Source organism: Phyllosticta citribraziliensis (assembly GCF_038025025.1).
Source record: "Phyllosticta citribraziliensis strain CPC 17464 chromosome Unknown J3D65scaffold_2, whole genome shotgun sequence".
Lineage (NCBI taxonomy): Eukaryota > Fungi > Ascomycota > Dothideomycetes > Botryosphaeriales > Phyllostictaceae > Phyllosticta > Phyllosticta citribraziliensis.
Genome location: NW_027117339.1, coordinates 449,945 through 476,242, shown reverse-complemented (window position 1 = coordinate 476,242; position 26,298 = coordinate 449,945). Strand labels below are relative to the sequence as shown.

General features: G+C 57.5%; 8 protein-coding genes across 8 annotated transcripts; 2 read left to right on the top strand and 6 right to left on the bottom strand.

Annotated features, from left to right (window-relative positions):
- Window positions 1–196: 196 nt before the first annotated feature.
- On the top strand, window positions 197–2,087 carry J3D65DRAFT_599890 (major facilitator superfamily domain-containing protein; the record flags this gene model as incomplete). Its single annotated transcript, XM_066797936.1, has 4 exons — window positions 197–499; window positions 599–862; window positions 970–1,016; window positions 1,037–2,087. The coding sequence occupies 4 exons, from the start codon at window positions 197–199 to the stop codon at window positions 2,085–2,087; spliced, it is 1,665 nt and encodes a 554-aa protein (XP_066658389.1).
- Window positions 1,899–4,087, bottom strand: J3D65DRAFT_200280 (uncharacterized protein). Its single transcript, XM_066794410.1, has 2 exons — window positions 2,930–4,087; window positions 1,899–2,851 (listed from the first exon to the last, which is right to left on the bottom strand). The coding sequence occupies exons 1-2, from the start codon at window positions 3,965–3,967 to the stop codon at window positions 2,345–2,347; spliced, it is 1,545 nt and encodes a 514-aa protein (XP_066658388.1). The 5' UTR covers window positions 3,968–4,087; the 3' UTR covers window positions 1,899–2,344.
- J3D65DRAFT_200279 (Oxysterol-binding protein-domain-containing protein) lies at window positions 4,088–7,705 on the bottom strand. Its single transcript, XM_066794409.1, has 2 exons — window positions 7,371–7,705; window positions 4,088–7,300 (listed from the first exon to the last, which is right to left on the bottom strand). The coding sequence occupies exons 1-2, from the start codon at window positions 7,404–7,406 to the stop codon at window positions 4,208–4,210; spliced, it is 3,129 nt and encodes a 1,042-aa protein (XP_066658387.1). The 5' UTR covers window positions 7,407–7,705; the 3' UTR covers window positions 4,088–4,207.
- Window positions 7,706–10,007: 2,302 nt separating this feature from the next.
- Window positions 10,008–12,158, bottom strand: J3D65DRAFT_548238 (CASC3/Barentsz eIF4AIII binding-domain-containing protein; the record flags this gene model as incomplete). The annotated part of the gene is made up of 2 exons (XM_066796899.1): window positions 10,008–11,439; window positions 11,503–12,158. 2 exons carry the CDS (start codon window positions 12,156–12,158, stop codon window positions 10,008–10,010), a joined length of 2,088 nt encoding a protein of 695 aa, XP_066658386.1.
- A 570-nt stretch (window positions 12,159–12,728) lies between these two features.
- On the bottom strand, window positions 12,729–15,562 carry J3D65DRAFT_612588 (Sec1-like protein). Its single transcript, XM_066799033.1, has 5 exons — window positions 15,068–15,562; window positions 14,791–15,013; window positions 14,345–14,727; window positions 13,446–14,292; window positions 12,729–13,388 (listed from the first exon to the last, which is right to left on the bottom strand). The coding sequence occupies exons 1-5, from the start codon at window positions 15,120–15,122 to the stop codon at window positions 12,773–12,775; spliced, it is 2,124 nt and encodes a 707-aa protein (XP_066658385.1). The 5' UTR covers window positions 15,123–15,562; the 3' UTR covers window positions 12,729–12,772.
- Window positions 15,563–16,135: 573 nt separating this feature from the next.
- On the top strand, window positions 16,136–20,303 carry J3D65DRAFT_200496 (uncharacterized protein). Its single transcript, XM_066794411.1, has 5 exons — window positions 16,136–16,829; window positions 16,889–17,255; window positions 17,303–17,798; window positions 18,166–18,268; window positions 18,321–20,303. Exons 1-5 carry the CDS (start codon window positions 16,308–16,310, stop codon window positions 20,202–20,204), a joined length of 3,372 nt encoding a protein of 1,123 aa, XP_066658384.1. The 5' UTR covers window positions 16,136–16,307; the 3' UTR covers window positions 20,205–20,303.
- A 2,578-nt stretch (window positions 20,304–22,881) lies between these two features.
- On the bottom strand, window positions 22,882–24,333 carry J3D65DRAFT_200238 (uncharacterized protein). Its single transcript, XM_066794408.1, has one exon. The coding sequence runs from the start codon at window positions 23,910–23,912 to the stop codon at window positions 23,178–23,180; it is 735 nt and encodes a 244-aa protein (XP_066658383.1). The 5' UTR covers window positions 23,913–24,333; the 3' UTR covers window positions 22,882–23,177.
- On the bottom strand, window positions 24,301–26,002 carry J3D65DRAFT_644051 (RNA polymerase II transcription elongation factor Rtf1p; the record flags this gene model as incomplete). Its single annotated transcript, XM_066802129.1, has 4 exons — window positions 24,301–24,825; window positions 24,873–25,710; window positions 25,761–25,790; window positions 25,914–26,002. The coding sequence occupies 4 exons, from the start codon at window positions 26,000–26,002 to the stop codon at window positions 24,301–24,303; spliced, it is 1,482 nt and encodes a 493-aa protein (XP_066658382.1).
- Window positions 26,003–26,298: the final 296 nt, after the last annotated feature.

Sequence of the window (26,298 nt, the reverse complement as noted above, 5' to 3'; positions counted from 1 at the left end):
CTGGCAAAATGCCCACAACGGCCGCCGCGTCCCCACTTCAGATACCGCAAGATAATCATGGGAATGGATAAGCAGATCTCTCCAATTTTTTCTGTCGTTCCTACTCAGTCTTCTCTCTCTCCTTTTACCATGGCAGACCGTCTGCTGTTGCCTTTGACGACCAAACGGGACTCCTCCTTGGAGCGCGAGAACATTCATGGCTGCCGCCAGATTGCCGGATCATGACGCCGAAGTCCTCGCTGTATCTGCCGAGCAGCATGCCGGTGTCCAAAAGCTGAGCCGCAACAGCGCAGAAAAGTCAACGGCGCGGACGCAAACGCGCGACGAGGAAAAAGCCGACGTGGCCATTGGTGAAGAGGAGGATGAATCCAGCGGCGACGACGGACCACGTGGTGGCGAATTGGACAGAAGCACGACGGTCGACTCGCAGAAGCTGCCGTACTCGAGACTCCGCCTGGTGTTTCTGGTGCTCAACGTCTCGGGAGCCGCCTTTCTCAACGTACGCAACCAACCGACCAACATGGTCCCCTCCACTGCCCTTCCGCGGCCAGTCTCCATCTCCATCTCCACCTCCACATAGACTTACAACTTTCGGCAGACATTCAACGCACAAAGCGCCGTCATCGTGCTGCCGACCATCGGGCGCGACCTGGACGTGCCGAGCAGCCGGCAGCAATGGATCGTGTCGGCGTACTCGCTGACCTTTGCCTGCTTCCTCTTGATGTGGGGCCGCCTGGCCGACGTGTACGGCAAGAAGCGGCTGTTCATCGCCGGCTCGGCCTGGCTCAGCGCCATGAGCGTCGTGCTGCCGTTTGTGAAGCACGAGATTGGCTTTGATATTCTCCGCGGCCTGCAAGGCATGGTGCGTGATCCACTCTCTTCCCTCCCGTCTCTCGACCAATCTCTCCGTCCATTGACTGCTCCGTGTCACAAAACGGATGACGGGTGAAGACTGACTGGCTGATATAGGGCGCCGCCGCCAACGTTCCCACGGCCATTGGCATCCTCGGCGTGACGTTCGCTCCATCTTCGGCAGCATCCTCGGTGGCGTCATTGCGCAGTACCTGAATTGGCAATGGGTGTTTTGGGTCGGGGCCATTCTGGCCGCGCTTTGCGCTGTAGCTGGCATCTTTGTCATCCCGGCGCCCGCTCCAAGCGCCCATGGCAGTGGTGGTGGTGATGCTGCTCCGAGACTGCACGCGCTCTCGACCATCGATTGGACCGGCGGCGGGCTTGTAACGGTCGGGCTGGTCGTGCTCATGTTCGCGCTGACCGAGGGAAACGTGGTCGGGTGGTCAACGCCATGGGTGCCGACGCTAATCGTCATCGCGCTCATCATCATCGGGCTGTTCGTGGCGTGGGAGCACCACCTGGAAGCGCACACGACCAAGCGGCCGCTCATGAAAGTGTCCATCTTCCGCAACGCGCGCTTCTCGGCCGCCATGGTCATCATGTTCCTCTTCTTCGCCTCCTTCAGCAACTACCTGCTCTTCGCGACCTACTTCTTCCAGGACTACCTGGGGCTGAGCGTCATCCAGACGACGCTGCGCTTCATCCCGACGGGCGTGGCCGGGATCCTGGTCGCCTTCACCACGGCCCACATGCTCGCTGTCGTGCCAGGCAACTACCTGCTGCTGCTGGGCACGCTGGCGCTGTCCATCAGCCCGCTGCTCTTCGCCGTGCCCTCCATCGACCCCCACACCACCTACTGGGCCTACGGCTTCCCGGCCATGGTGCTCAGCGTCGTCGGCGCCGACATCATCTTCCCGTGCCTGACGCTCTTCACGGCCAAGAGCCTGCCGCCCGAGGACCAGTCGTTGGGCGGCGCGCTGATCAACAGCGTTGGCCAGGTCGGCCGCGCCATCGGGCTGGCCGTCGCGACGGCCATCGAGACGGCCGTCATGGCTGCCGCCAGCGGCGTCGATGTCGACGACTTGGACGATGCGGCAAACACGCAGAAAGACTCGCCGAGTTACTTGAAGGGCCTGAAGGCGGCTGAGTGGTTCAATTTCGCCATGGCGTTGGCGGCGGCGGCCGTGACGGTCGTTGCGTTTAGGGGCAGTGGGTATATTGGACGGAAGCATTGATCTTTCTGTACATTGTCATTTCTTGTTGTCCATCCAGTTTAGACCAACACCATCATCGGCCCATCTCTCATCTATGCCTCTACATTCCTCCTAGACTTCGATCTTCGTCTTCATCGCCGCGGGCCCTTCTCCAATTCCTTCCGTTCCAGTCTGTCATCCTGCTCGTCCAGGACGCTCTGCATGCGCATATACGCAACATAGCCGGACAGTTGTACAGATCGATGTTCCGAGTTCATCATACCCGTCACCCCGTTCTCTCAGCCCCCCATGTCAACCCTCTTCTTCTTCGTCGCCAATCCCGCTTCTCCAGCGTCATCCACTTCTTCCCGTCTGCGCTTCTTCGCCGGACAACTGTACAGCGAGGCGCCGACACCAGAGGAAGGAGCAACTTGTGTGTTCAACGCAGGTGCCGAGTAGGCGTGGAGACGGTACGGCGGCGGCGGTGTTGAGTCATTTGTTTGCTGATGCATGTACGCTTGCTGTGGTACGGGCAGCGGCAGCGACAGTCCCAGACCCGAGTCGACGAGAGACGTAGACGCGTGGTGTTGGGGATGTTGGTCTTGGGCGGCGTCAGCGTTCTCGTCGTTGTCGTCGTTGTCGTCGTTGTCCACATCCATTCTATCCTTGTTCAAAGCGGCGGCAGCAAGGACGTCGGCAGCGCGCGGCATAGTCTCCATCCACCGCTGCCATTTCAGGCGCAACCGCCTCTGTTCCTCAAGCCAGCGCGCGTCGCGGGTGCGGCCGATGTGGCGGGGCCAGGCATCCTGATGTGCGCGGAGAGATGTCAGTTACCAGGTACATTAGAGGTATGTACCGGCAGTCAGGCTTCTGAGGACACTTACAAGCGTCGCCGGCGACTCCACTTTCGGCTCGTCGTCGTCCTCATCACAACCCTCATATCCCACGTCCTCCTCTTTCTCTTTCTGTTTACTTTCCTCCTCCTCCCCAACCTCATCCTCATCCTCATCTGCGCTCTCCATCTCCTCGTCACTCTCATCATCCTCCTCCTCCTCCTCATCACTACCATCAAGCACAACGACATCGCCCTCACACTCCATATCCATCTCTATACCCAGACCCCCACCCCCATTCCACTCAAACACCGGCCCCCCACCACCACTCCCACCCCCACTGCGCGCCATGCGCCGCGTGCGCCGGCGGAACAGCGTCAGGTAGCCCGCGCTGTACCTTCTATTTCTGCTGCTGATGTGGGTGCCGATGTAGTTGCGCAGGCGCGGCAGAGGGGAGGGCGAAGACGGTGGCGATGGCGAAGTGGTTGGGAGGGAGGAGAGGGGGGATGAGGAGGATGATTGTTGAGGATGTTGTGGTGGCGGGGTTGGCATGGCGGCTGTGACTGGCTGAGTTGTGGTTTGTGTTTTGATGACTTGATGGTTGTAGTCGTGCTTGGTGGCCTGCTTGGAAAGAAGGTGGTGGTTTGGTTTGGTGGTGGTTTGGTTTGGTGGTGGTTTGGTTTGGTCGACGTGGTGTGTTCTGGCGTGGATGCGTTGCTGAGTTGACGAAGAGCGGAGAAGGCGAGAAGAAAAGCAAAATAAGCCCAGGCAGAGAGGATGAATTCTTCTTGACACCACTGGAGGAGGTGGTGTCGTCGACGGCGCAGGCAGGCAGGATGTGCGCGCACAGCACTGGTCAGCGGTCAAGGTACGCTCGGCGCAGTTCGACGTAGGAAAGAAGGCAATGACAAGGAGAGCGAGAAGTGCACAAGACAAACGAAGACACAGAGTAGGAGAGAGTGCCGCAAGGGAAAGAAAGCCCCACCCATAGACGACAGAGGCAGACAGACCGAACTGAATGACAGAACCAGACTCGACAGAGCCACCCCAAGGCACAGCATCAACACCACTCCTCGCAGAAACAACCATTGGGAAAGACCACGTGATGCCACAGAAGGGGAATAGACATTAGACGGCAAAGGAAAACAAGAGGACGAGGGACAGTGGAGCAGGTGTTAAAAAGGCCACCGGAAAAGAATGCTACAACGCTCGCTTGCCTACAATGCTACAAACCCATCAATCCAGCCGTCCATCCATCCATAAAATGCAAATGCAATGAAGCCACTGCTGAACGCATGCACACCTACATCTACACGCACACACTCCCCGCTACAACTCCAACACATTGACGACGCCGTCCCACCGCCCATCCTCTCTAGCCCTCTCCTCCCAGTACCCCTCCCGCCCACCTTTGAGCCGCCACTCCTCGCGATCACCGCCATCCTCGCCGCCCTCCCCTCCACCGACCTTGACGAACCACTTCGGGTTCCACGCCTCGCCCTTCTCCTCCATCTGCCGCCTGCGCTCGCGCTGCCGCTCCTCCAGCTGCGCCTTGAGCGACTCGGCGGCGTCGAGGTCGCCCTCCTCGGCCGCGCGCTGGTCGGGCCGTAGCCGCGAGTCGGTCGGCGGCAGGTGCTCGTGCTCGACGGGCGTGATTTCGTTGAGTGCGGCCGCGAACGTCGTGAAGCCGAAGCGCTTTTCGGGCTTGTCGACGAGGGCGCCAGCGCGCCAGGCGGGCTCGCTGCGCGACGCGTCGGGCGCGCTGTTAACGGTGAAGCGCAATTCCTGCGTCCACTTGCCAACGAGGCCGAGAGGCATCGGCGAGGCGGAGTTGTGCGGTTGGCCTGGCGCGAAGCACTGCACCGAGACGTCTTCGGAGCGGCCCGCAAACATGCCGCCGGACTTGAATGTGGCGACGGCGCGAGCGCCCGTCGATTCGTTGACGACCGTCATGGTGCCGACGGGCTCGACGTACTTTTCGCCGGCAATGATGTTGCGCAGGAACGACGTCGCCACGGTCCAGCTGTAGTGCTCGACGGTGCCTTCTGGCGAGTAGGGGGGATAGAGGAACACGCGCGCGCGCCCGTCCGTGTTGAGTTCGGCAGACTTGCCCCAAAACTTTTGGACCGGCATTGGGGCCTGCAGAAACGTCCAGCTGCTAGCTTCCGCCTGGCAGGCCATGCGGACCGGACGGTGAGACACCTTTTCGGCCAGGAACCTGAACCCCTTGTCCTCGCGAACGAGCTCGTACGTCTCGCCGAGCATGGGGTTGAATGGCTTGCGGATGGCCCGCTCCTTCACGCGGTTGTTGCTAAAGGACGAAATGGCAAAAGCCGTGACGTACAGGATGCGAGTGCCATCGTCAGGACTGGCTGTGGCCGCCTTGTCCAGCAATTCGCTGTACTCCATTTGCTCCGCCACACGCTGGAGCAGCGACGTAGGCTCGTTTGCAGAGACGGGCATTGCAATGGTGCTGAGATCCTTGCCGACGTTTTTCTTGAGAAACGCAATCAAGCTGGGCGGCGCGACCTTGGCCGGCGGCACAGTGTCCCTCCTCGAGACCCTCTCAAGCGGCAAAGGCGTCAGCGTCTTGGGCTTGGGTGGCAGCAGCCCGGGCTGGTCAGCGCCCTTGTCAAAGGCGCCGACAGTCTCTCCCTCACTGCTAGCCTCCGACTCGCCATCCGAGACCTCGTCCGCGGCATCCTCGGCCGGCTCGTCGCTGTCTTGGCGGATGGTGAGGATCTTGGAGTTGCGAGTGCTTTCACGGTCATCGCCCCCAGTCGCGTCAAAGAACTCCTCGTCCGACGCCGAATCGATGCTCTTGCGCGACTCCACAGGCGCAGGCGTGGCGGGCGTTCGCCTGGCCTTGTTTTCCGAGAGCAGTGCAGAAAACTCTGCAACGACAGAGTCCAGGTCGCGCAGGATAGCGATGACATTTTCGTGGATGCTGTCCTCGACCGGCGCGCGCGAGCTGCCGGGCCGGTTCTGGACGCTGAGAGATGATGTAGATATGCCATTCGGCAGCGGGGGCACAGGGGGAACGTTACCAGGTGCCGGAACCTGCGCCGACACGCTCCTCCTAAAGAGACCAGCAGACGCGGCGGTCGTGGACGCGCTCGGCTTCCTCTTCCAAAACGCAGAGCTCTTCTTCTCAGACTTGGCGTCCGAATCGTCTTTGAAATACTCTGCCGACTCCGAGTCGCTCGGGCTGGCCAAGGAGGGACTCATCATGCCGCTCAAGGCGCTGCTGCCCTTGACGCTGCTGGCGGCCGAAGGAGTAGGCGGCGGACCCTTGGGATCAGTATCCTTGGCCAGCCTTCTTACCGCATCCCTGGTCCCTGACACTCTTCCTACGAGCGCTTCCACGCGGCCCCAGTCGCGCTCGTCTGCTTCGGTGGTGACCTTGGGGTCCGTTGGCCATTCGAATCCCTGCGCCTCCTTGGCCTCTGCGCTCGGGAGCTGGGTCGCCTGCCTCGTGGCCCTCTCAAGTGCCTCCTTCCACGCCTCAAAGTCTTTTTGGTTGTTGGCACGCAAATGCCATACCTCGGCGCCGCTGTCCACGCTAATGTCTCTTGTCTTTTCGTTTGCCGAAATGGCAGCCAGGGACAGCGGAATGGCGCCACGCAGCGCGGACGACTGTCTGTTTTGGTAGTAAGACAGCGTGTTGGACGTGTAATCCAGACTGAAGAAGCGCCGCGCGTATCCCTGGTTCCTCTTCCGCCTTTTCTTGAGCAAGACGCCCGTGTAAAACAAGCTGCCACCGGGCGTCGTCGCCTCGACAATGTGTCTGCTCTTAGGCCTCGGGTCCGCCGCGACCTGGTCCTGGGACAGGCTCTCGGTCGAGTCGCCAAAGTTGGTCTCGGGGGCGAACTTGGGCGAGGACTTGTTGGACCCGGTATTGCCGCTGACGGCGTGCGAAAAGTGAAGATGGTGGCCAGATTTGGGCGGCGCGTTGGTCGGGTGCGTCATGAGGACAAAAGTGGCCGTCTTTGCGACCTGCTTGCTGAAAGTGTTGTCGAATACGAGGCCGTACATGCCGCCCTCGCCCTCGGGCACGTCGTAGCGGCCCATGGACACCTTGTCGGCCTCGCATTTGCCCTTCCATGCCACTGGCTTCAAGCCTATGCTTGACAGCTTTTCCAGTACCAATGTCCGATCATTCTGTGAGATCTTGACGCCAGGGGGCGCCCCTAGGCTAGAGGCTCGTTTTCGATTGTCCGTCGCGAACGAGGCATCGCCGCCTGTAGCGGTCGAGGGCGAGTCTGTGATGGCGGCGGTGGCGGTTGAGGGCAGGTTAGGAGCTTCGCCGTTCTTGGTGCCTGGGTGTTTGAAGATGCCAAAGTTGAGCGACTTCTTGTGGGGCTGGATGCTCCACGAAATGGAGTGGCCGGCGGGGACGTTGATCCAGCGGACAAGATAGCTCTAGCACAATGCGCATGCGTGTCATTACACTGCTGCTTGGTTCTGCTCCAGATGGACCCAGCCGTCTTACCTTGCTATGTACCTGCAGCTGCTCCATGCCCGCCATGGTGGGCAAAGCTCTGGGTTGGTTGCTGCCTGCCGCGTGGGGTGGGAATTGTGAAGAGAGAGAGAGAGGATAGGCGCGCGAGTTTTGGTGAGAAGAGCGAGTTGAAAGGTGGTGCGCTCAAGGAAGTACCAGAAAGGCTAGGTGTGCATGTCGGAGCCAATGGACTAGGGATCAAGGTGTCGGGAGTAAGGGAGGCGGTCAGAGTCTTGGACTTGGTGGGGGCTGCGCGGAGGGCGAGCGGGAGGACGAGTGGTTACGGCAGGGCGGAGTGTTCAGCGAGTAGAGGATGAGAATAAGGTGGAGGAGGAATCCAGCGGTTGCGGAGGTCAAAGGGGATGGGTGATTGAGAGGGAGCGGGCGTCGGCGTGTCGGAGCGACTGGAGGTGCAGTGCAGTACGGAGAAGGGAGCTCGAGCTTCGGGGGAGGAGCTCCAGGATCAGGATGGATCCATGCGATGCGAGGGAGCCCTTTTTTTCTTTTTCTGCTGTCCCTGGTTTCGGAGCTTGAGCGCGGGCCGGAGCGTCAGCATCACCTTGGCTGTATAGATGATGTATGATGAGGGCGAGTTGGAGACGTGTTCGTGTTTACATTAATCAAGCATGCTTCAGTCCCCTTCCATGTCATGTCGCTCCGTCACCCCGTCCGTCCGTCCAATCCGGATCCGGGAGAGTAAACCAAACCACCACCACCACCACCGCCATCGTCACCGTCATGCCGTCGAGCCCAGCAAACAACAGAACACGTCTTGCCCAAATCCACTCGCTCCCGTCTCCTTCCGCCTCCCCGTCCCTCGTCATCCCAGCCCCACTCCGCCGCCCCCTCCTCCGTTACCTTCCTTAGGTACCCGCCATCTCCCCTGTGCACCCCTGACGTCGTCGGCAAGGTACCTAGCCATCCACTCCGGCCAGGAACCGCTCGGGAAACCAAGACCACGACAAACCGTGCCGTCCGATGGCCAAGTAGCCACGCTCTCGGTCACCCGGTCTGCCCGCCCGGGTCGCGGAGCCAGCCCAGCGCCGAACCGAACGCCTTCTCTCTCTCTCTCTCTCTCTCTCTCTCTCTCTCTCTCTCTCTCTCTCTCTCTCTCTCTCTCAATCAATTCTCTACCTATTCTCGCCTTTCCCACCATCCGCTACCTATCTATCTGACATCACGTCAGTTCTTCTTACGTCTTACATACGCGACGAAACCATCGCCAGAGCAGCGCCACGTAGCCCAACACACACAGCACAAACAAGCGGGCAAGCACGGTGCGCCACCCAGCCACCCAATAGCCGCCCACTAGCCCGCCCGTCTGTGTTGTTTCGTTGCCTAATTGACACAGCGGAGCAATGTGGCCCCGGGTAGGAAGGTAGGTGCGCCGTCAGCGCCGTTTACAAGGGTGTGGAATTCTCGTGTTCGTGTGTCATGCAGATATAAAAAGCACTCTCTTTCTGCCTCACATTTGACTTCCCAACGTGCCGCCTGTTCACGCGCCCAGATAGACGACTGATCATCTTATTCGTACCGGGGGCCGTGGGGGTTGGTCACGGCAGTGCCTGTTTCGTCGATACACCATGACACGTCCAAGCTTGCTCCATTTAGATACGTTGGGTTCAGAAAAGCAAGTGGTTCTGGATGGAGAGAAAATAGGTCCACAACGAGCGCCCGCCAGTGGCAACAGACTAGGCGACTTCCACGTCGCGAGCCACTAGGAAAGAGTCATGTTTAGCTCTGATGCCAGCCAGCCGCGATCGATTGAAAGCACTCGCGCACCGCTCCATCCCCAAAGACTGTAGCGTTGATGCTGCTCTCACCAGCCCTCCCTTTGCTCGGGCATCCGACGTGATCGATAACGAGCCACGAGACGACGGCAAATTAGCGCGAAAACGACACCCTCCCCCCCTGAAAACAACAAAGAAAGAGAACATGGAGAAGAAGGCGTCGAAGAAGAGAAGAATAAAAGGCAAGCAATGAAACAAAGTTAATAGAAGACCAATCGCCAGTGCTCCTTCGCTCGCTACTCCGAACCAATGAGATAGTGTAGAAAGCTAAGCAAGCCCACGCATTGAAAGAAAAAGAAAAGAGCACGTCAGAGAAATGGTGAGGAGAGGAAATGGAAGAAGCCAATGTGTGCTTCTCGTGTCGTCTTACAGAAAACGGTGCAACATGTGCGAAGAAAAGGAAGGAGTGAGTCGTCCGAGGTTGAACGTCAGAAACCAATCTCCTTGGCCGTCATGGCCCAACGCGGCTGCAACCTGCCGCAGCAAGAATCGAAATAAGAAGCTGAAGCAAGAGTCAGAAACCGATGATTCCAGGAAAAACCGAGACGGCGAAACAAATGGGAAAAAAAGAAAGCAAAAAGGTAAAAACAGGCCCGGGGCATCTTGAAAACAGTGCATCGCTGCAAATGAAGTAAAATCAGGCTGAGCATTGATGATGTCGAAACCTCCTGCATTAATCCTGCTGAGAGGGCATGAAAAATCAAACAAGTGGGGCAAGGGGGGGTTGTCGGCAAAGAACAGATTTTTGATAAGAGCATCAAAGGGGGGTGGAAGCGTCCCAAACGCCAACCAGTCACATCCAAAGACTCGTCCCCACGACCCTGATTGCCCACTTGGCTCACTGCGTGGCATAGTAGACCATTCCACCGGGTGGTACTTGGGGGTAGTAGTATCCGTCTGGGCTGGGCGTCATCATGCCACCCATTCCAGGCACTGTGTAGTTCGCAGGCGGTGGATATCCTTCCACAGGTGCGGCGTAAGCAATTTGGCCTGGGTCGTAATAGTATACCATGCCATTCTGCTCATGCGCGACCATGCCACCCTGAGCCGGTGGGCCTGCAGGCGCTGGGGCGGGCACGCTCGCGGGGACGGGGGCTGGAGCTTGGTAACCGCCTTGCTGCGGGTTCGGCATAAACATGGGGACAACCGAGCCAGGCGGATACTGTCCAGGAGGAGCGGGAGGATAGTAGTACGCGGGAGCTGCGAATCCTTGGGGGGCGTACCCGGCCTGTTGGTAGGGTTGGAAGGGTTGCGCGTGAATTGCACGTTCTGGAATGTTGGAAAGAGGAGTCCCGGTCGAGACGTGGGCAGGATATGACGGTGGAGGCGGAGCACCGTTGGGGTTGAGAGGAACTTGCTGGTGAAAGGGCACTTGCTCTTGCTGCTGAGGGGCGTGGACGGCCAGATTTGCTGGCGATTCGATGCCGGCCATGGACACTTGTTTCTGGGGCTTTGGCTGGTGCATGGGTATAGGTGCACCCCATCTTTCCCGGTAGGCTGGTCCTTGTGGCAAGGGGTAACCTTGCTGAGGCGGCATGTTGAAAGCTGGTGTAGCTCCCCCGTGCACTGAGGCTGCTTGACTTGGTGGTCCTGATGGAATCGATTGTGCCCCTGGCGGAAGTCGCACCACGGGCCTGTTAGGATCCATTGGCGCACCCGGGGGCCTGGACATCATGGATCCGGCCGGCGAGACAAGACCATCGGCGCGATAGTCCCTTGCCAAAGACGAGCGCCTGCTCAGCACACTTGGAGTGTATACACTCCCACCATATGCACTTGTTCTTCTGCTTGAGAAACCTCCATATGAGCCAAAACGTCCCCTTCCTCTCCCAAATCCTTGCTGGTTCGGTCTCAACGCACGGGGGATGAAGATGAAGGATCGTTCCGTAGCAGGGAATATGTAGCGCGGTGGTTGTTCCGGCAGAGAAATGCGGACGGGCTTGTCCCGGCGGAGCGGCGGACGGTGATTGGGAAGCTTTGTGTATTCCCGAATGGGCACCTCGGAGAAGTATATCGGCGCCTTCATGCCAGCTATTGACACACGGATGCGTGCATTTCCAACCAGCTTCGTGGACGAGAAGGACTTGACGGGAGGTGTTGAGGATGCATTTTGTGAAGAAGGTTTAGGTGGTTGTGTCAGGTCGGTTGGAAGATGGTGAGATTCATATGTAGGGAGAGCGCCGGCGGGCTGGGGTTGAGACTCTTCGAGGGTTTCGTGGAGGTCATGGGTCCAAGGAGCGCTCGTTGCGGCATCGTCTCGTGCCATTAAGCTTTGAAGGACATGTCAGTCCCGGTGACTCATATGCAGATGGGACGGTGTGGGGTGGACGTACCTTGCAGGCGAGAAGGGACCGCCAACAGCTCCTCGGCCACGGCCTCTGCCTCTGCCATACGGCTTGAATCCGTTGGGCCCAGCACCGGGCGAGCGGTGATCGTGCATGAAAAAGGCGCCGCGATTGGGGATGAAGGCCGGATCTTCGTCGCGCTTTTTCTTGTACTCTTCGTGCTCGCGTCGTCTACGCTCCGCTGGTGTCTCGAGTCGGCTTGTCGAGCTCGCAGCCGTCGATTGCTGACCAGTCGGAGGAGCTTGTGTAACGCCGGCAGCGGCGGTGATCGGGGCTGGCTCGTGTTGAGCATTGTCCTGGGCGTCGTCTCCAAGCTTGTCAAAGTCAACGGCCTGGGCGGCGTCGTGCGAGGCCTTGATGCCGTTCATCATGGCGTCGGTGTCGGATGCGGGAGCAAACGAAGCTGTCGGCGCAGGCGGAGCGGCGGGCGCGGCCGAGGGGTTGGAGGAGGCTTTGTTCCTCCCGTTGCGCGTGGCGACAGACTCGCCATCGCTGAGGTCGCTGGCGTCGGCGTCTTGGTCCTCGTCGCTCAGGAAGGAAGCCTCGCTCTGCGAATCGTCGGCGCGCTCGGTGGCCCCCTCATCGTCCTCGGCGTCACGCCTGCGCCGTCTGAGAAGATTGGTGCGGCGGCGAGGAGGAGCCATGATGAGAGCGTGGGTGAGAAGAGGGGCGTCGAGAGAGGGCGGAGGTGGGCGTGTTGCTGGGATGGAGTTGGGTTGGCGTTCTGCCTTGCCAGTTCAAGAAATGGCCGTTGGAGGTCCGGTCGAAGCAACAGAGTCTTGGCGAATCATGACATGGCTGAAAGCACCACCACCAGAGATCGACCGACGACCGGGACCGACCAGCTCAACGCCCGTGATCTGACAAGTACACACCTGGCTAACGTTGCGTTGCCGCTGCACACTTGTCGCGAACCTTCTAGAACACTTACGCCCTCCAGCCCGCCGGCAACAACAGCTCTAGGTCCGGGCACTGTAGCTCAACAGACTCGACACATTCTTGGCTGCCGGTGGCTGACTGCTGCGACGCCATCGTCCAACGACAGCTCCTGTTCTCCGCATCGTGATAGGCCAGACGTCAAACTTCCAGCGTCCTCACTAGCTCTAGCACGGACGCCTGCGAGTTCCGCACGCACCTATTCTTAGCCAAGAAGCTCAACGTTCGCATATCCCAAGTCATCAGCCCACTCACATCACACAAGAACGTCTAAAACACAGCGTCAACACAGCTTGCATTTTGCCGCCCGGCATGCGCGTTTCTAAGTACTCTCTCTGCCCAGCTTCGCCAGCTCGCTGTTGATAAAGTCGTCGGCATTGACAAGCTCTGTGCTGCCGTAAACCACCCTTCTTCGAGGCCCAGCACCCGGCGCACCTCCTCCGCTGGTCCTCGTGGCCCACTCTTGCAAGTTGCCGTACTCGTCCATGCTGCCACCGCCCACCGTAAAGACAATGGCCTCGCTGAACCCCTGCCGTCTCTGTCCAAAGCTCGCCTCGATGCCCCGGCCCACGCCGCCGAGACCGCCTGGTTGGTTCCGCGCTTGGCTCGCCGGAGGCATGGTCCCCCTGGCGTTGGCGCTGCGCGGATCAAAGTAGAGGTAGTTTTCCGTCTTTGCAATGGCAGACGAGGATGCGTTTTGCGGATCCATTATCGATTCGGTAATCTTGGTTAAAGTCAGATCTTTATTTGCTGGTAAAAAGTTCTTGACGCCCGAGATGAGGTTTTCAAAGTTGGACCCAAGGCCAGCATCCTTGAAGCGATCCGTCAGCCGGTTGGAGAGGGAGCTGAAGCCGCGGAAGAGGTCGCTCGATGCCGACGACGGTGCAGGCTGCGAGGGCGCCGATGACATCATTGTCATGCGTGTGATTTCTCGTACTCTGCAAGTGGGTGGTCAGTAAAACAGGTACCGTAATGCCAGGAAACACGCAACCCACGTCTTTACGTAGCTCAGCGAAGCCGTGTCGGCCCCTGCCGCTCGAAGTGCTTGGTCGAAGCCTTCCATGTCCGTCCGAGAGACCTCTTGCTCTGTGCTCAAGAACCAGATGATGAAGAGACGCAGCTTGTCCATTGGTTCATTGCCCTTTTCGTTGTCTTTGATGAGATCCAACATCTGGCTTTTGGAATGTTTTGTGATATTCTCCTCTATTTGGAAATAGTTGTCCAGCTGGCGATCCTTGATAGCCTTGAGCAACGCAGTGAGAATGGTCATGTGCATATCCAAGAGTCCCTTTCTCTCCCTCAGCTCCGGCAACAGTGTGATGGCGGCACCGAGCTGTTTCACCGACGCACTGCTGTCATTTTGAAGGTCGTCTAATGAAGCGGCGCCCGTCTTTTTCGTGATTTCGTCCGAGTCCTGCTTGTACTTCTGCAACTCAGAGTCGATGGCCTCGGCAACATTTGGGAACGGCGCGCTCGCATTCATGGACCAAAAGAAGTCGTTGGCATTCAAGTCGTACGACTTTTTGGTTACTCCCTTGGCAGGATTGGTTTCGTCCACTGGCAACTCAACGGTGATGCGATTGAGGTGCATTTTTAGCACATCGTGTACGAGGGATTGGTAGGTCCAGGAGTGCGACAGCATTGGGATCAAATCGACATTGCGGTCCACAATGACGAGAACGGGCCTCGACGAAGGCGTGTGACCTGCCGACCCCTTGTGGGTTGAATTGGAGAAGAGATTGTCTTTCGAGTTTAGAATGTGGTCGCGGAGCTTGCGGTCGAGCTTGGCTGCAATCATTTCTGCTGCGCCGCCTTTGGGGCAGCGGATGATGGGTATATTCCCTGTTGTCGTCAGCCGGGTAGCTCGCCTGCTTTTTGGGAGAAGTAATCTCACCCATTGTGACCACCACGCTAAACAAGCCACTCACTATCCGTTCTACAGCGGCGTCGAGGACGTCATCGTGCACCTGTGCGCTGTTCAGAGTCCAGTACGTTTCCTTGCCCATACCCAAGCTAAACAGGTCGGGCTCGGAGACGATGAAGTTGAGGTACTGGTCAAATATTTGCGCGAGTTGCTCCGCGGTTCCATGCTCAGCAGTCTTGGCGGCAAAGTCCTCCAGGAGCGGACGGGGTATCGAAGAGAGAAAATTAACATAAGCAGGGGAGTAGAGCCCGCGGGCCAAGTCGGATGTAATGAGGTCTAGGTTCTGGGGATTCGGTTCGACAAGGTAGATTACGGGGACGTCGGGGATGCTATGGCGGATCGTGTTGATATTCCTGGCGCAAGGTGTCAACAGTTGTCGGCAGATGGTCTTGGATGGCGCGAACGGGAATGCCTACAGGTGTATCGTGATCCCCCAGCTTCTCAAGTCATTGACCCGGAGGACGCTGCTGATGACGTCCCTCCCCAGATTGTCAAAGACCAGGACTTTCCAGATTGGCTGGCCATTCGCGTCGAGTATGGGAGTGGATTTGGGCAGCAGGCCGTTGGGGTTGGAATCATGGTGTTCGTCTGCGTTTTGTTCGGAGATTTGGTTGAGATTGAGGATCTTTTCGATGGAGGCTACAAGATCGTGTTAGCAGGCGGCCATGTGAGAGTCCGCGTGGGCTTCCACACCAACTTGGCGGTCCCTCAAGCTGTGGTAGGCGGAGGTGGTGGTGGGAGCAGCCATGGCGCCGATGGGGCTTGGGGGGCAGCGCGGCAGCTACTGGCTTTCCCGAGCAATCGAGGGTTGCAGCATGCGCAGACGAGGGGCGAGGGCGAGGGCGAGGGCGAGCGCAGGTCGGGTCAGGTCAGGTCAGGTCAGGTCAGAGGGCGCGAGAAATGGGCGCGAATGGAAGTTCTGTGTAGTCTTGGAGAGGCCACGGCGCCAGGATGGTGATGCGCCGGCTCGCAGGCAGGTGGCCGGGTGCTGGTGGGCGCCCGATCGGGGCTAGTCCGGGGGGCACGTGCGCTGGGGCGGGCGCCGGGCGGCGGGCTATTTGGACTCTCGTCTGGTCGGCCGTCTGTCGCGGTCCCTCGTCTCCCCAACACCTCCGCCCTCGCCCCTTCAAAGACTTGAAGGCTCCAGTTTCCCTTCATCATCGCATCCATGGCGGCTCGCTCATCTTCTACCCGTTCCCTTGCGTAACTCCCGTCATAAGTGAACTCTTCGATTGCTGTGGTGCCCCGCCAGATAACTGGCTCTGGAGGAAAGGGTTGACCCAGGCGGCGAAAGGTTTTCGCACCTCGCGTCGCAGTCGCAGTCGCATCGTGGGAGGCAGAGTTGGAGTGACGGTCGCTCATCGCAGCAGCAATCCTACACCAAGAACAAAGTCTGGTCGGTAAGCAGGCTCGCGTCGCTGTGCGCTCAGGTCGCTGGAGAAGGCGCTGTTTGTCGGGCGATTCTCTCGGCTTTGAAACTGCAACCTCCGGACAACCTTTGCGACGGCTGTCGCGCAAGAATACTCTGTTGCATCGGAGGCTGCGTGGGCCAGGATTGATCGCTCGTTGCTTTTTTCCCCTCTGATCATCGCCCACAGAGAGAGAGTCGGGGACAAGTCAGCAGGCAAGCAAGCAGGCAAGCAAGCACACAAACTGAACGGCAGGCGGGCCAAGTCCACATCACAGACAGACAGCTGCAGGGCGGCCCTCTGACAAGCCGGGGACGGATACGGTACGCATTCGGGGCTGGCCCTCTTTGGCTTTGCCCTGGGCACCCAGAGAGCCACTGAGCGGCCTTCGGCTTCTCCTCACCACTTCTTCTTCGACCGCCAAATTGGCCCTGTTCGCGCCTAGTGCTCTGCGTCACTGCCAATCGGACGTCTTTCCGTCCTGCCGACGCTAGCCTTGTTTGGGTCAATTACCCCCGCTCAACATGGCTTCCAATCACGTGCACCTCGATAAACACCAACCCGGCCAACAGCTTGCTGGCTACCATAATAACTTGTTCCAACCCGCTCCCCATGATGGCCAGTGGAACCAGAACCAGAGCCAGAACCAGAGCCAGAACCAGAACCATGACCAGCGCCACTATCAAAACAACACTACCCACCAAAACGTGCCCCGCCCCGGATCCGCCTGGCAGCAGCAGCAGCAGCATCAACAGCCAACCCTGCCTGCCGCCTTCGACTCCAATCCTCTCTACGGCCGTGACTTCTCTGACAGTCCTGCGCCTTTTCCGAGCCAGTCCTTCCCCGTGGCCAATCATGGCGCCATCCGCCAGCAATTCGACAACCACCAGCAACAAGCTGCCCTGGATCCCGCCCTCATGACCAACTCGTCTGCCCCTGACCAGCAATACGACTCGAATAACCCCATGTATCCGCCACATGCCACCACGCAGACAACCCTTGTTGCCCCAAAGACCATCCAGTCGCCCTATGGACCCAATTACCAGGTACCAATCTCCCCCTGATTCCAACGTCTTGTGCCATTTCGACTGACTTCAAGCCTCAGCATCAACACAAACCCAACGTCCCGGGTCAGCCCCGTGACTACTCTCACACTCCTCCTACCGCCAATGCCATTCCCTCGATGCCCGTAGCCAACTTTCCCCCGGCTCCGACCCCGGTCCAGCATGGCAATTTTTTGATGGTCGACTATGATGCGCTCAAGCAAGCCACTGATTCGACGCGCCTCCACGAGTTTGTCAACATTGGCAACAATGCCCTCGACCTTCCCACCATGAAGTGTAAGACAAAAGCGCCAGGTAGCCAAGTGTCCGACAGTACTGATTCTTTCGAAGCGGCCTTGCCCGTCTATCAGCCCCGGCGATCGAGGAACGAGCTCAAGAAGCTAGCTGCGAGCGATTCAAGACTGGCTGGTACTAGTTTCGCTGCCCCAACACGATGATGTGCTAACTTCTCCCAGGCAAAATCACAAAGGCGACCAAGAAAGCAAAGAGCCCTGCCGAGAAGCTCATGCGCACAAAGTCGCTCTCTGGAACCGGTTCTCCTGCGACCATCAAGGACGAGACAGATTCATCTTCGGAAACAGAGACGTCCTCAGATGATTCTGAATACGACTCGTCCGAGGATGAGGTTATACCAGAACCATCTCCTCTCCCTGCAGTGCGCCCTACAGAGATGCTCCAGCGCGTGCGTTATGACACCATGAAGGCCTTGTGGCGACCTCGGAATTTGCCGGCAAATGCTGTAGAGATTCGAAAAGCGCTCAAGGATTACTGGGAGATCTTGTCCACCATTCGCAATCGCTGGAAGGGTGATCAGCAGTCTCTCAAGGATGCAGAGCAGAAGAAGATGCGAGACCTTGATCAACTCAAAGATAGAGTCAAGGATCAACGTGACCAGATGGAGATGGCCATAAAGTGCGCGCTTCAGTATGGACATCCAGGCGTCATCCGAACGTAAGTGGCATCCCCGTGAAACCCCTCAAGCACAAAGATCCCATCCCATCCCGACAATGTCCGACCGCTGTGAATATGGTCTCGGGCACCCCTTTGAAGTAGCCAGTGGTTCTCTCGTTTAGGGCTTGATGCGCTTTTATGTGCGCGGGGACCCTGTGGATGACAAACACCGCCGCAGCCGACTTGAATGTTGCGCGGCTTTGCATCATCTTGGCATTGTCACGTGTCCGTGTGCAGCATGGTTTTGCAGCGGCGATTAGCGCCAACCATGTCTGACACCTCCCCAAAAGCTCTCTGCCCTACCTTGGTTACGATGCGCGGACCAAGGCAAATAATGATTCGTGCGCCGACTAATTCTCCATTTCAGGCTCGGGGCAAATACGCCCTTCTTATTCGCTGCGTACCAGTTTTTGGCAGACCGAATTAGAGACAATGAATACAACGACCTCTTCTCCAAGGCCATTCTTGAGGTATTTTCGTGTTCCATTAATTGCAGATAAACGTAAATTGACAAGCTCCTAGTTGCTCGCTCGTTGTGAGAATATTCTCTATGAGAACCTGGAAAAGACCAAGCTCATCGGCGCCCTCAAACGCTATCTTACTCGCGGGGATGAGCGTACCAAGGTGCTGGCCCAGCGAATCGTTGCGCGAGCAAAGGAAAATTCCAAGAAGAATGGCGGTAACGACTCAGAAGATTCGAAGAAAAGCGATGTCAAAAAGGAGCCAGAGGCGAGCAAGACTTCTCAGTCATCCACTGTCGCAGGCGTCAAGCGTCCACGTCCCGCAGATGGTGCTTCGGCCGTCCCGGTCAAAAAGACTGTGACATCCACCAACGGCTCGTCAGCAGCGGCCAAGCTTGCATCTGCATCAGGGGTGAAGAAGCCAAGTTTGGCAGCCTCTACCCCGTCATTATCAAGCGGTGCAGCTTCGGCAGCAAGCAAACCGAAAATGGCTCCCAAGCCCAGCTTGTTTCCTGGACTGCAATCGGCTTCGAAGAAATCTGCCATTACAAACGGTCAAAAGCCTGCCTCGGCAACTGCTGCTGCTGCTGCAGTCAAGAAGCCCGCACCGACTCCAGCTGCTCCGCGCTTCTCGTTTGCGGAAACCATGGCAAACCTGACCAAACCGAAGGAAGAAAAGCCCGTGGTCAAACCAGAAGAACATCGACCGCCCGAGTCGGATGAAGAAAGAGCCAAGCGTATTCGCAAGGAGCAGAGGCGCAGGCTTAAGGTGAAGTGGGTGGACCATGAGAACGCCGGTCAGCTTGTGTCTGTGAGACTCTTCACTCACGACCCGGAAGAGGAGTTAGGCCACGACGCCGCCATGGTCCGTGACGTTGACGACGTCGGTGGCGAAGGTCGCATGTTCAAGCAGCACAAAGATATGATGGACCTAGACGAGGACGACGATCGGCCGAGCGAGGAGGACGTGAGAACGTGGGCCTCCCCCTCGCTTGTCGACTTCGCCGACGTCCCGCTCGATGAGAAGAGCAGGAATTACGAGCCTTATGGCGGAGGAGCACTGAAGCCGGAGAGTCCAGAAAAAGCTGTTCAAGAGCAGCATGAGGCCAACACTTTACTCGTGTTCTACACGTCATCAGCGGATGTGCCACCGAATCCGCGTGACCCACCTGCGGAGGAGGTTGAGCAGAAGGAACCTCTGCTATTTGGTACTCCATCGGAGCTCGTGCTCGAACGCGCGTCTAAGTTTGCTCCTCCTGCGACTGAAACTCCAAGCACCGAAGCGGGAGCACCCAACATTTCACACATCCTCGCATTGCTCAGCTCTACCTCTCAACAGCAACCTCAGCCGGGCGCCTCACAGACCGATTTGGAGAAGACATTTTCCATGTTCAGTCAACCACAGCAGCAGCCAGCTCAACCTCAACCCCCAGCTCCAGTCACCGCGGAGGCGCAATCCAAAATCGACATTCAAGCCATCCTCGCCAACCTAGGTAACATGAGTGCGCAGCAGCCTCAGCAAGCTCAGGCTCAACCGCCTCAGCCGCCTCAGCAGACCACTGCCTTTTCCAACATGCCCATGACCATGCCCAACATGTCATCGATGCCCACTATTCCAAACTTGTCCGGGTTCGATCTCGGGGCCATGTTCGGTGGCGCCGCATCGTCTGGCGCCGCCCCCAGCTTCGGCGTCTCGACTCCCCCGCAAGCTTCGACAGAAAGTTCGCTGCCTCCGCAGCAGCAAACTTTTGACGAAGAGCGCAATAAACGGGGTCGCGATGGCAATAACGACGGGCGTGACGGCAACTTCAAGAAGGGCAAGAAGTGGCGCGGTGGTCGTGGACCGGGCGGCGAGTATGTACCACCGCAATTCATCTTGCCTTGCCGCTTCTGGAAGGAGGGGAAATGCATCAAGGGTGACAAGTGCACCTACCTCCATGAGTGAGGCGCCACCATCCATGTTGCTCTTTCCGAGAACGAAGACTTGGAACGCCAACTGCTTCTGAAAACGGGCCTTTCTGCCAGAGCCAAAGGGACTGGTTCATAAGGACGCCCGCTAAAAGTCACCTGTACTTTACAATCAACGAACGACATTTTCACATGACGACGACGACAGAAACCCCTCCCTCGAAACGGAGGTCGAATGCATGGTTTCTTCCGACGAAAAACACGGCTGCTGTCAGCACACGCCGGGGAAACTTTTCCCCCAACCAACCGCCTCGCAGTTGGACCTCGTGCTGTCCGTGCTGCTTTCCCCTTCACTTCTCTGTTTTTTTGCTTCTTTTTGCTTTTTCCACTTTTCTTGCTGGTGTTGCTGCTCCCCGACTTCTTCATCTGCATAGCATAGCATGGCGAGGCACAATGGGACTGAATGGAATGATTGAACTGGCAGTGGACCAACCCCCCTTTTTTTCTTTCTCTTTTCTGCAAGCGATGATGGGCATGCACACACACGGACGGACGGACATGCGCGGGGGAGACAGCATTTCGAGGGCGAGCGGGCACCGGCCAATCGACAGCGGGATGCGGCGCACAGAGATTGGGCGTTGCGGAGAGCAGAGCTTTTCTACTTCGGGTTGAGACGGACGAAGGAGTAAAAATGGCGGCAGTGGGTGGATGGACCGGATTGCGATGGGAGATATCTAGGTCCTGAAGAGCTTTAATGGCATTTTGCTTCTGCCCTGCCTCATTACTTGCACAATATGCTGCCTGCTGTGTATTGGTCGAATCGTCTAACGGGCGCTGCCGGTCAATTCGACCGTCGCGACGGCCTCTGTCGACTCCTTGCCTTACCATCTATCGTCCCAGTCTATTGTCAGTCAACGGGACCTTGAAGCTGTGAGTCAGTAAGTCGGTGGTGCGTTAGGAGGTATGCGGCCATTTGAACCAACTAATGAAAGAAAATTAAGAACGAGAAAAAGAAAAAGACAAGGCAATGGTGACAGACATTGAACGGTGGGGCCAGTCGGAGCTTTTGTGCTTTTTCTTTTCTCTCAGATCTCACCTCGTCTTTTTTGCTTTTGCCTACCTCATTTCGCTTTCGGCTCATATTCAAGCGTGATGAGAGGGCGACGGACCTGAGATGAGCTTTTTCGGTGATATTCTTCCTTGCCGTCCGTAGTTTACTGAGGGGAGGTCGACATTGGGCGCTATGGTGGATGCTTTTGGGGACGCTTGTCCCTTTCAAAGTAGATGCGGAATTATGATGCCCCCACAGATGGAACCGATATCTCTGATTTATCGAATCAGACCATTTTCCTTGAATCCCTACGTGTTCGCAGCGTCATGATACATGCCCAAATTGACCAGTCGAAAAAGCCAACAAGCGCTCGGTCGGCCGTTCCGACAAAACAATTATAGACCGTAGCCGCGCATCCGCGCGCACTGACGTGTCTTGCCTCTTGTCTTGTCTTGTCTTGTCTTGTCTTGTCTTGCAATGCGTACGTACCTATTCCGTGTGTAGGCGAGCGAGCGGTCCCAAAATTAAGCTTGTCTGTCTCAGCGTGCTGCTGCATCGACAGGCCAAATACGCGAATGACCATCCATCTCTCATCAAGCTCTCCACCACAACATAATCGTCCTACTTCGGCTGCCATCCGAACACCACACGCAATCTCCCGACGGCGACTTTTTCTTCACCGCTCGTCGCTTTTTACTTTTGCAGCAGTCTTGCGCGCGTCAGTGGTTGCGGTAAATCGAACGTGTCATTGCGCAAACGAGACGTTTGGACGAGACATGCGTGCATGGAAGAATAGACGCACCCCGCGGCGACCCGCTACCCGCGACCCGCCTACCGGGTCTAAGGTGCTGCTTGGAGGCTTTGACGGCCCGTCCCATTGATTTTTGAATGTCTGACTGACGCAACTGCGATGGAGACAGACCGGGCTGTGGCTCGCTGCGGCGGAGCAAACACCCGACAGACGGAGACACAGACAGACGACGTCCAGACAGAGAGCAGCAAACACCATCACATCATTGATGGACGCACTGACTGATGGTTACTGCGCACGATCAGATCTTCGTCTTGCTAATTTTATCGATATGGGTTGGTGTTCGTGGGAGCGCATATATCTCGAGGTGTCCTGCTCGGGGTCGACGGGGGGATGAATTAGGAGAGCACCATTTGCTGGCTATTACCGTGCCTGAAAGCAGTCGAACATTTTCTACTCATTTGTCACTACCTCTTTTTCCCCGATCGACCACTACACCATTGTCTTCTTCCCTTCAGCCTCCGTGGTCATATATCCCTACCACAAACCTCCATACCCATCACCCACAAACACACCAACAAAAACGGCAATCACAAACGTCTTCACACCTTCCATAATTTGGCTTAACTTTTCCCTATCGGCCCTCGACGGGAAAAAGTCAAAGCAGCCACGCCCGTCACGAACGGCCGGCCAAACGCCCCGTTATTCGTTGCTTGTCCCTGATCGACATCAGGGCTCCCCTCAGGCGCGCCGCCACCACCACGCAGCACTGAGGCTGACGGGCGATTTTCTCTTTTTCGTGACGACGGCTGTTGGCTGAGCAAGTCAAGGCTCGCTTCTGCTGCTACCAACAACATCACAGCCACGTCAACTGCGTGGGAGAAGAGAGAAGGAGAGAGGAGAAGAAAAGAGCAAGGGAAGAGAAGAGAAGAGACGGAGAAGAAGAGAAGTGAAGGGAAGAGAAGAGCAGAAGGAGCAGGACTTGGAAGACGACGACAACAGACGACGACCTCCAGTTCAGCACCACAAACGACAAGACGACAGAACGAACCCCTCTTGCCGACAACCTCTCACATCTTCGTCCATTGCGTCGTCTCTTCAAAATCCACTACCACCAATCAACAACAGCATCATCCACCATGCAACAACAACGACCAACGACTCCCCATACCCATCTCCAACTCTCTCTCCACCCTCTCCCTCTCCCACTACCCATCCTCCCCCGCACACACATCCACACCTCCCCCTACTCTCACTCCTGCTCTCACTCCTCCCACACAACCTCCCCCGTGCCGCAGCAAATGCAGCAAACGTGGCAATGCTGCCGCTGCGCCGCATACCACCCGGCGCGCGCCCCCGGCTGCGATGCCCGCCGCTGCGGCCACGTGCGGTGTGGCGGGTGTGCGTGGTGTTAGTTGCGCGTCGTTGAGAAGGAGGCCCAAGGGGGCGAGAAGCGGATGCAGCATGCACGAATGGATTAAGAGGGGGAAGACGCGGATTCGAGCTGAATTGAGTCGAGTCGAGTCGAGCAGAGCAGCCAACGCACGAGGTGACTTCCACCCTTTCTCATATGAACCTCTTCGTCCGCAGACCTGACGGAGGAAGCAGTCGACGCATCTACGCTGGAAGCGGTTGAGGCAAAACGGACGGACGGACGGATGGACGGACTGGATTGGCGTACGGCGTTTTGAGATGAGAAGATGTGCTTGTTTCTTTCCACAATAATCATTTCCCTGTTCTTCCAATTCTGTTTCTTGTTCCGGGGAGGCGACGGAGTGGGTAGGGTGTGGCAAGGCATAGAAGGGGGCTATGGGTCGTTTGGCGTCATGAGTTTCTTTTCCTCGTCGAGGAAGGATAGTGGCCATGTGCACCCAAGTGGCTGGCTGGCGAGCTGGCGGAGCAGCATTTGTCTTGCAGTCGAAGCAGAGGGGGGAGAAGAGCATCACTGTCGACTAGGAGAATTCGCCCGCTGATCCAAAAGTGACGACCAGCTTTCATTGCTTCCCAAGATGCAGCACATGGTGTGATGTCGCACTAGTTCGCTGTTCTATACCGCTTGCTTCTTCGGTTGGGAAAAGCTCCACCCCTTGGGGGCTTCAGTCTATCGATGAGATCAATGAATCGAGAGCTGCCATTCTTCCCACAACAGCGCTTGACTCGAGCAGTGGCAGAGCGGGAAAGAGAGCCATTTCGCGCGACACTTCAGCGAACGGTTGAGACTTCGAATCTGCCCTTGGTAGCCGTGAACCTCTACTTATCCTCTGGATCAGTTACACGCCAACTCCCAGGCAAGTCAATTTCCGTCCAGCCCCATGAAAGAGAAGGTCCCTCTCAAATCTCAACATCAATGCCCAGATCCATGGAGCCAATCATCTCGTCATCCATTGTCTTCTTCGTGAACGTCGGAATGCCCTTGCGCTCCTTCTTCTCCTTCTTGGGCTGCGACGGCGTACCAGTCCTGCTGATGTCACTGCCGTCAAAGAGCGGATCGCCCGTGACTTTCCTGGCCTGCTCTTCTTCCAGCTTGGCCAAGCGTGCCTTTTCGGACGCGGCTGCCTTTTCGACCGCCTTGGCTGTCAGCGCGTTGCGCACTTCTTCCCGGTTGGCCTTGCGGATGCTCTTGTTGAGTGCCTGCAGCTTGAGCTCGCGAGTGGGGATGACGGGCGTGTTGCGCGTCACGGCGGCCATCTCGTACGCGTACTTGTTTTGCCTTCTGAGCTTCTCGGCAATCTCCTCGTCGGTCCAACGGCGTTCGAGCAAGCTGTGGATGCCGTTGAGATATTTGTTCAGCTTCGACCTCGTCGGGATCTTAACGTCGTCGGTCTCGCAAGTACGCTTGTATTTCTCGAATTCGGCCTTGGAACGTCAGCACAGGCTCCAAACGAATTCGCGAGTAAGTTTACCTCCGTAAATCTCGAGTCCGAGCACATGATAAAGGGCCATTCCTTCTCGGCCTTGCCAAAGGTGACCAAGACGTACTGATCAGTCTTGACAGGTTTGCCAGTCGATCCTTGCATAGTGTAAGGATTGCCCTCTGTGAAGTCCTTGATCTGGCACATCCGGTAGATGCCTTGCCCTGTCGACTTGTCCTGCCCAATGGAAACGCGGCAATAGCAACCGATGAGGTGTTCGCCAAAGCCCGGGTAGAAGCAGACTTTTGAAAAGTTGGACCGTCCCACGCGAACGCGTTCAAAGTCTCTCAGCTCGGCAGGAGGCTCATCGCGAGCGGGAGACTTGCGACGCTCGTCCCACTCGACGTCACTGTCGCCCTCGGCATCGAGGTCGGACTGGTGGCGCTCGCTCGCAACAGAAGGAGACCGACGTGTGCGGTTGCGGCGATTTCTTTGCTCGAACGTCTGTTCCCTCTGCTTTTTGTAGGCTGCCAGCTTTTCATCGCCGACGCCCCGGATTCTCTGCCTGCTGCTCTTGCGCTGGTCCTCATCCAGGTCCATTGTTCCCGCCTTTCGTTTCTTGTCCTCTTTTGCTTGCCGACCGGCCATGAGACGCATCATGTTGAGGTCTTGGGTACGACGTTCCATCTCCGCCGACCGCTCGGCCAGGATGGATTCTCTCTCGAGCTCGGGCAAACCCATGATTCGCGCCTTGTCCTCGTACGATGTGAATTTTCCTTCGATGGGGTAAGGATTGCTGTCATCTGGCCCAGAATCGGCACCAGCATCAGAATCAGACTCGTCCATCGCGCCGGAACCAAGAGAGTCTTGCGAAGAGGCTCCATCAGAGCTGGACAACGTCAGCCATGGCGTTGAAAGAGTCCTTTGACAGATACTCACGCTTCGCCCTCTTCTTCGCTGTCATCCTTCCTACGGCGGCCCCCAGTCTTGCGAGATTTCGTCTTTCGACGCGGAGGAGACTGTTCTGGCGAGCTGTGTCGTCCGGATGGCTGTGGTGAGGAACGTGGAGATGGAGAGCGGCTCTGGCGGGACTGAAGGCCATCGTCCTGCTCATCATCGCCTGCGGCATCGCCAGCTAGAGCAAGGAGCTCGGCGTCAAGGTCGAGACCGTCGTCAGACATGGTGGCTGTCGAGGAGCGACGAATCCAGAAAAGAGGATGTGTAGAAGCGAGGAGACTGTTCGCGTGGTAGTTCTCAAGATGTAGCAGCAGCTATCCTGAGCGTGGCCTTGCGGTTCAGGAGAACTGAAGCTGGGGGCTGGTGGCGGCGCGTCGGTAGCTGATAGCCCACGCGTACAGGTTCGTGAGGGACGGATGGAGGACAGGAGATCCCAACAGTTGTGGAGACCTGAATGGATTGTAGAGAGGCGGAGGCTATGCGGATGGTGGCGGTGGTACTGGAGGGCGAAGTCGAGGGT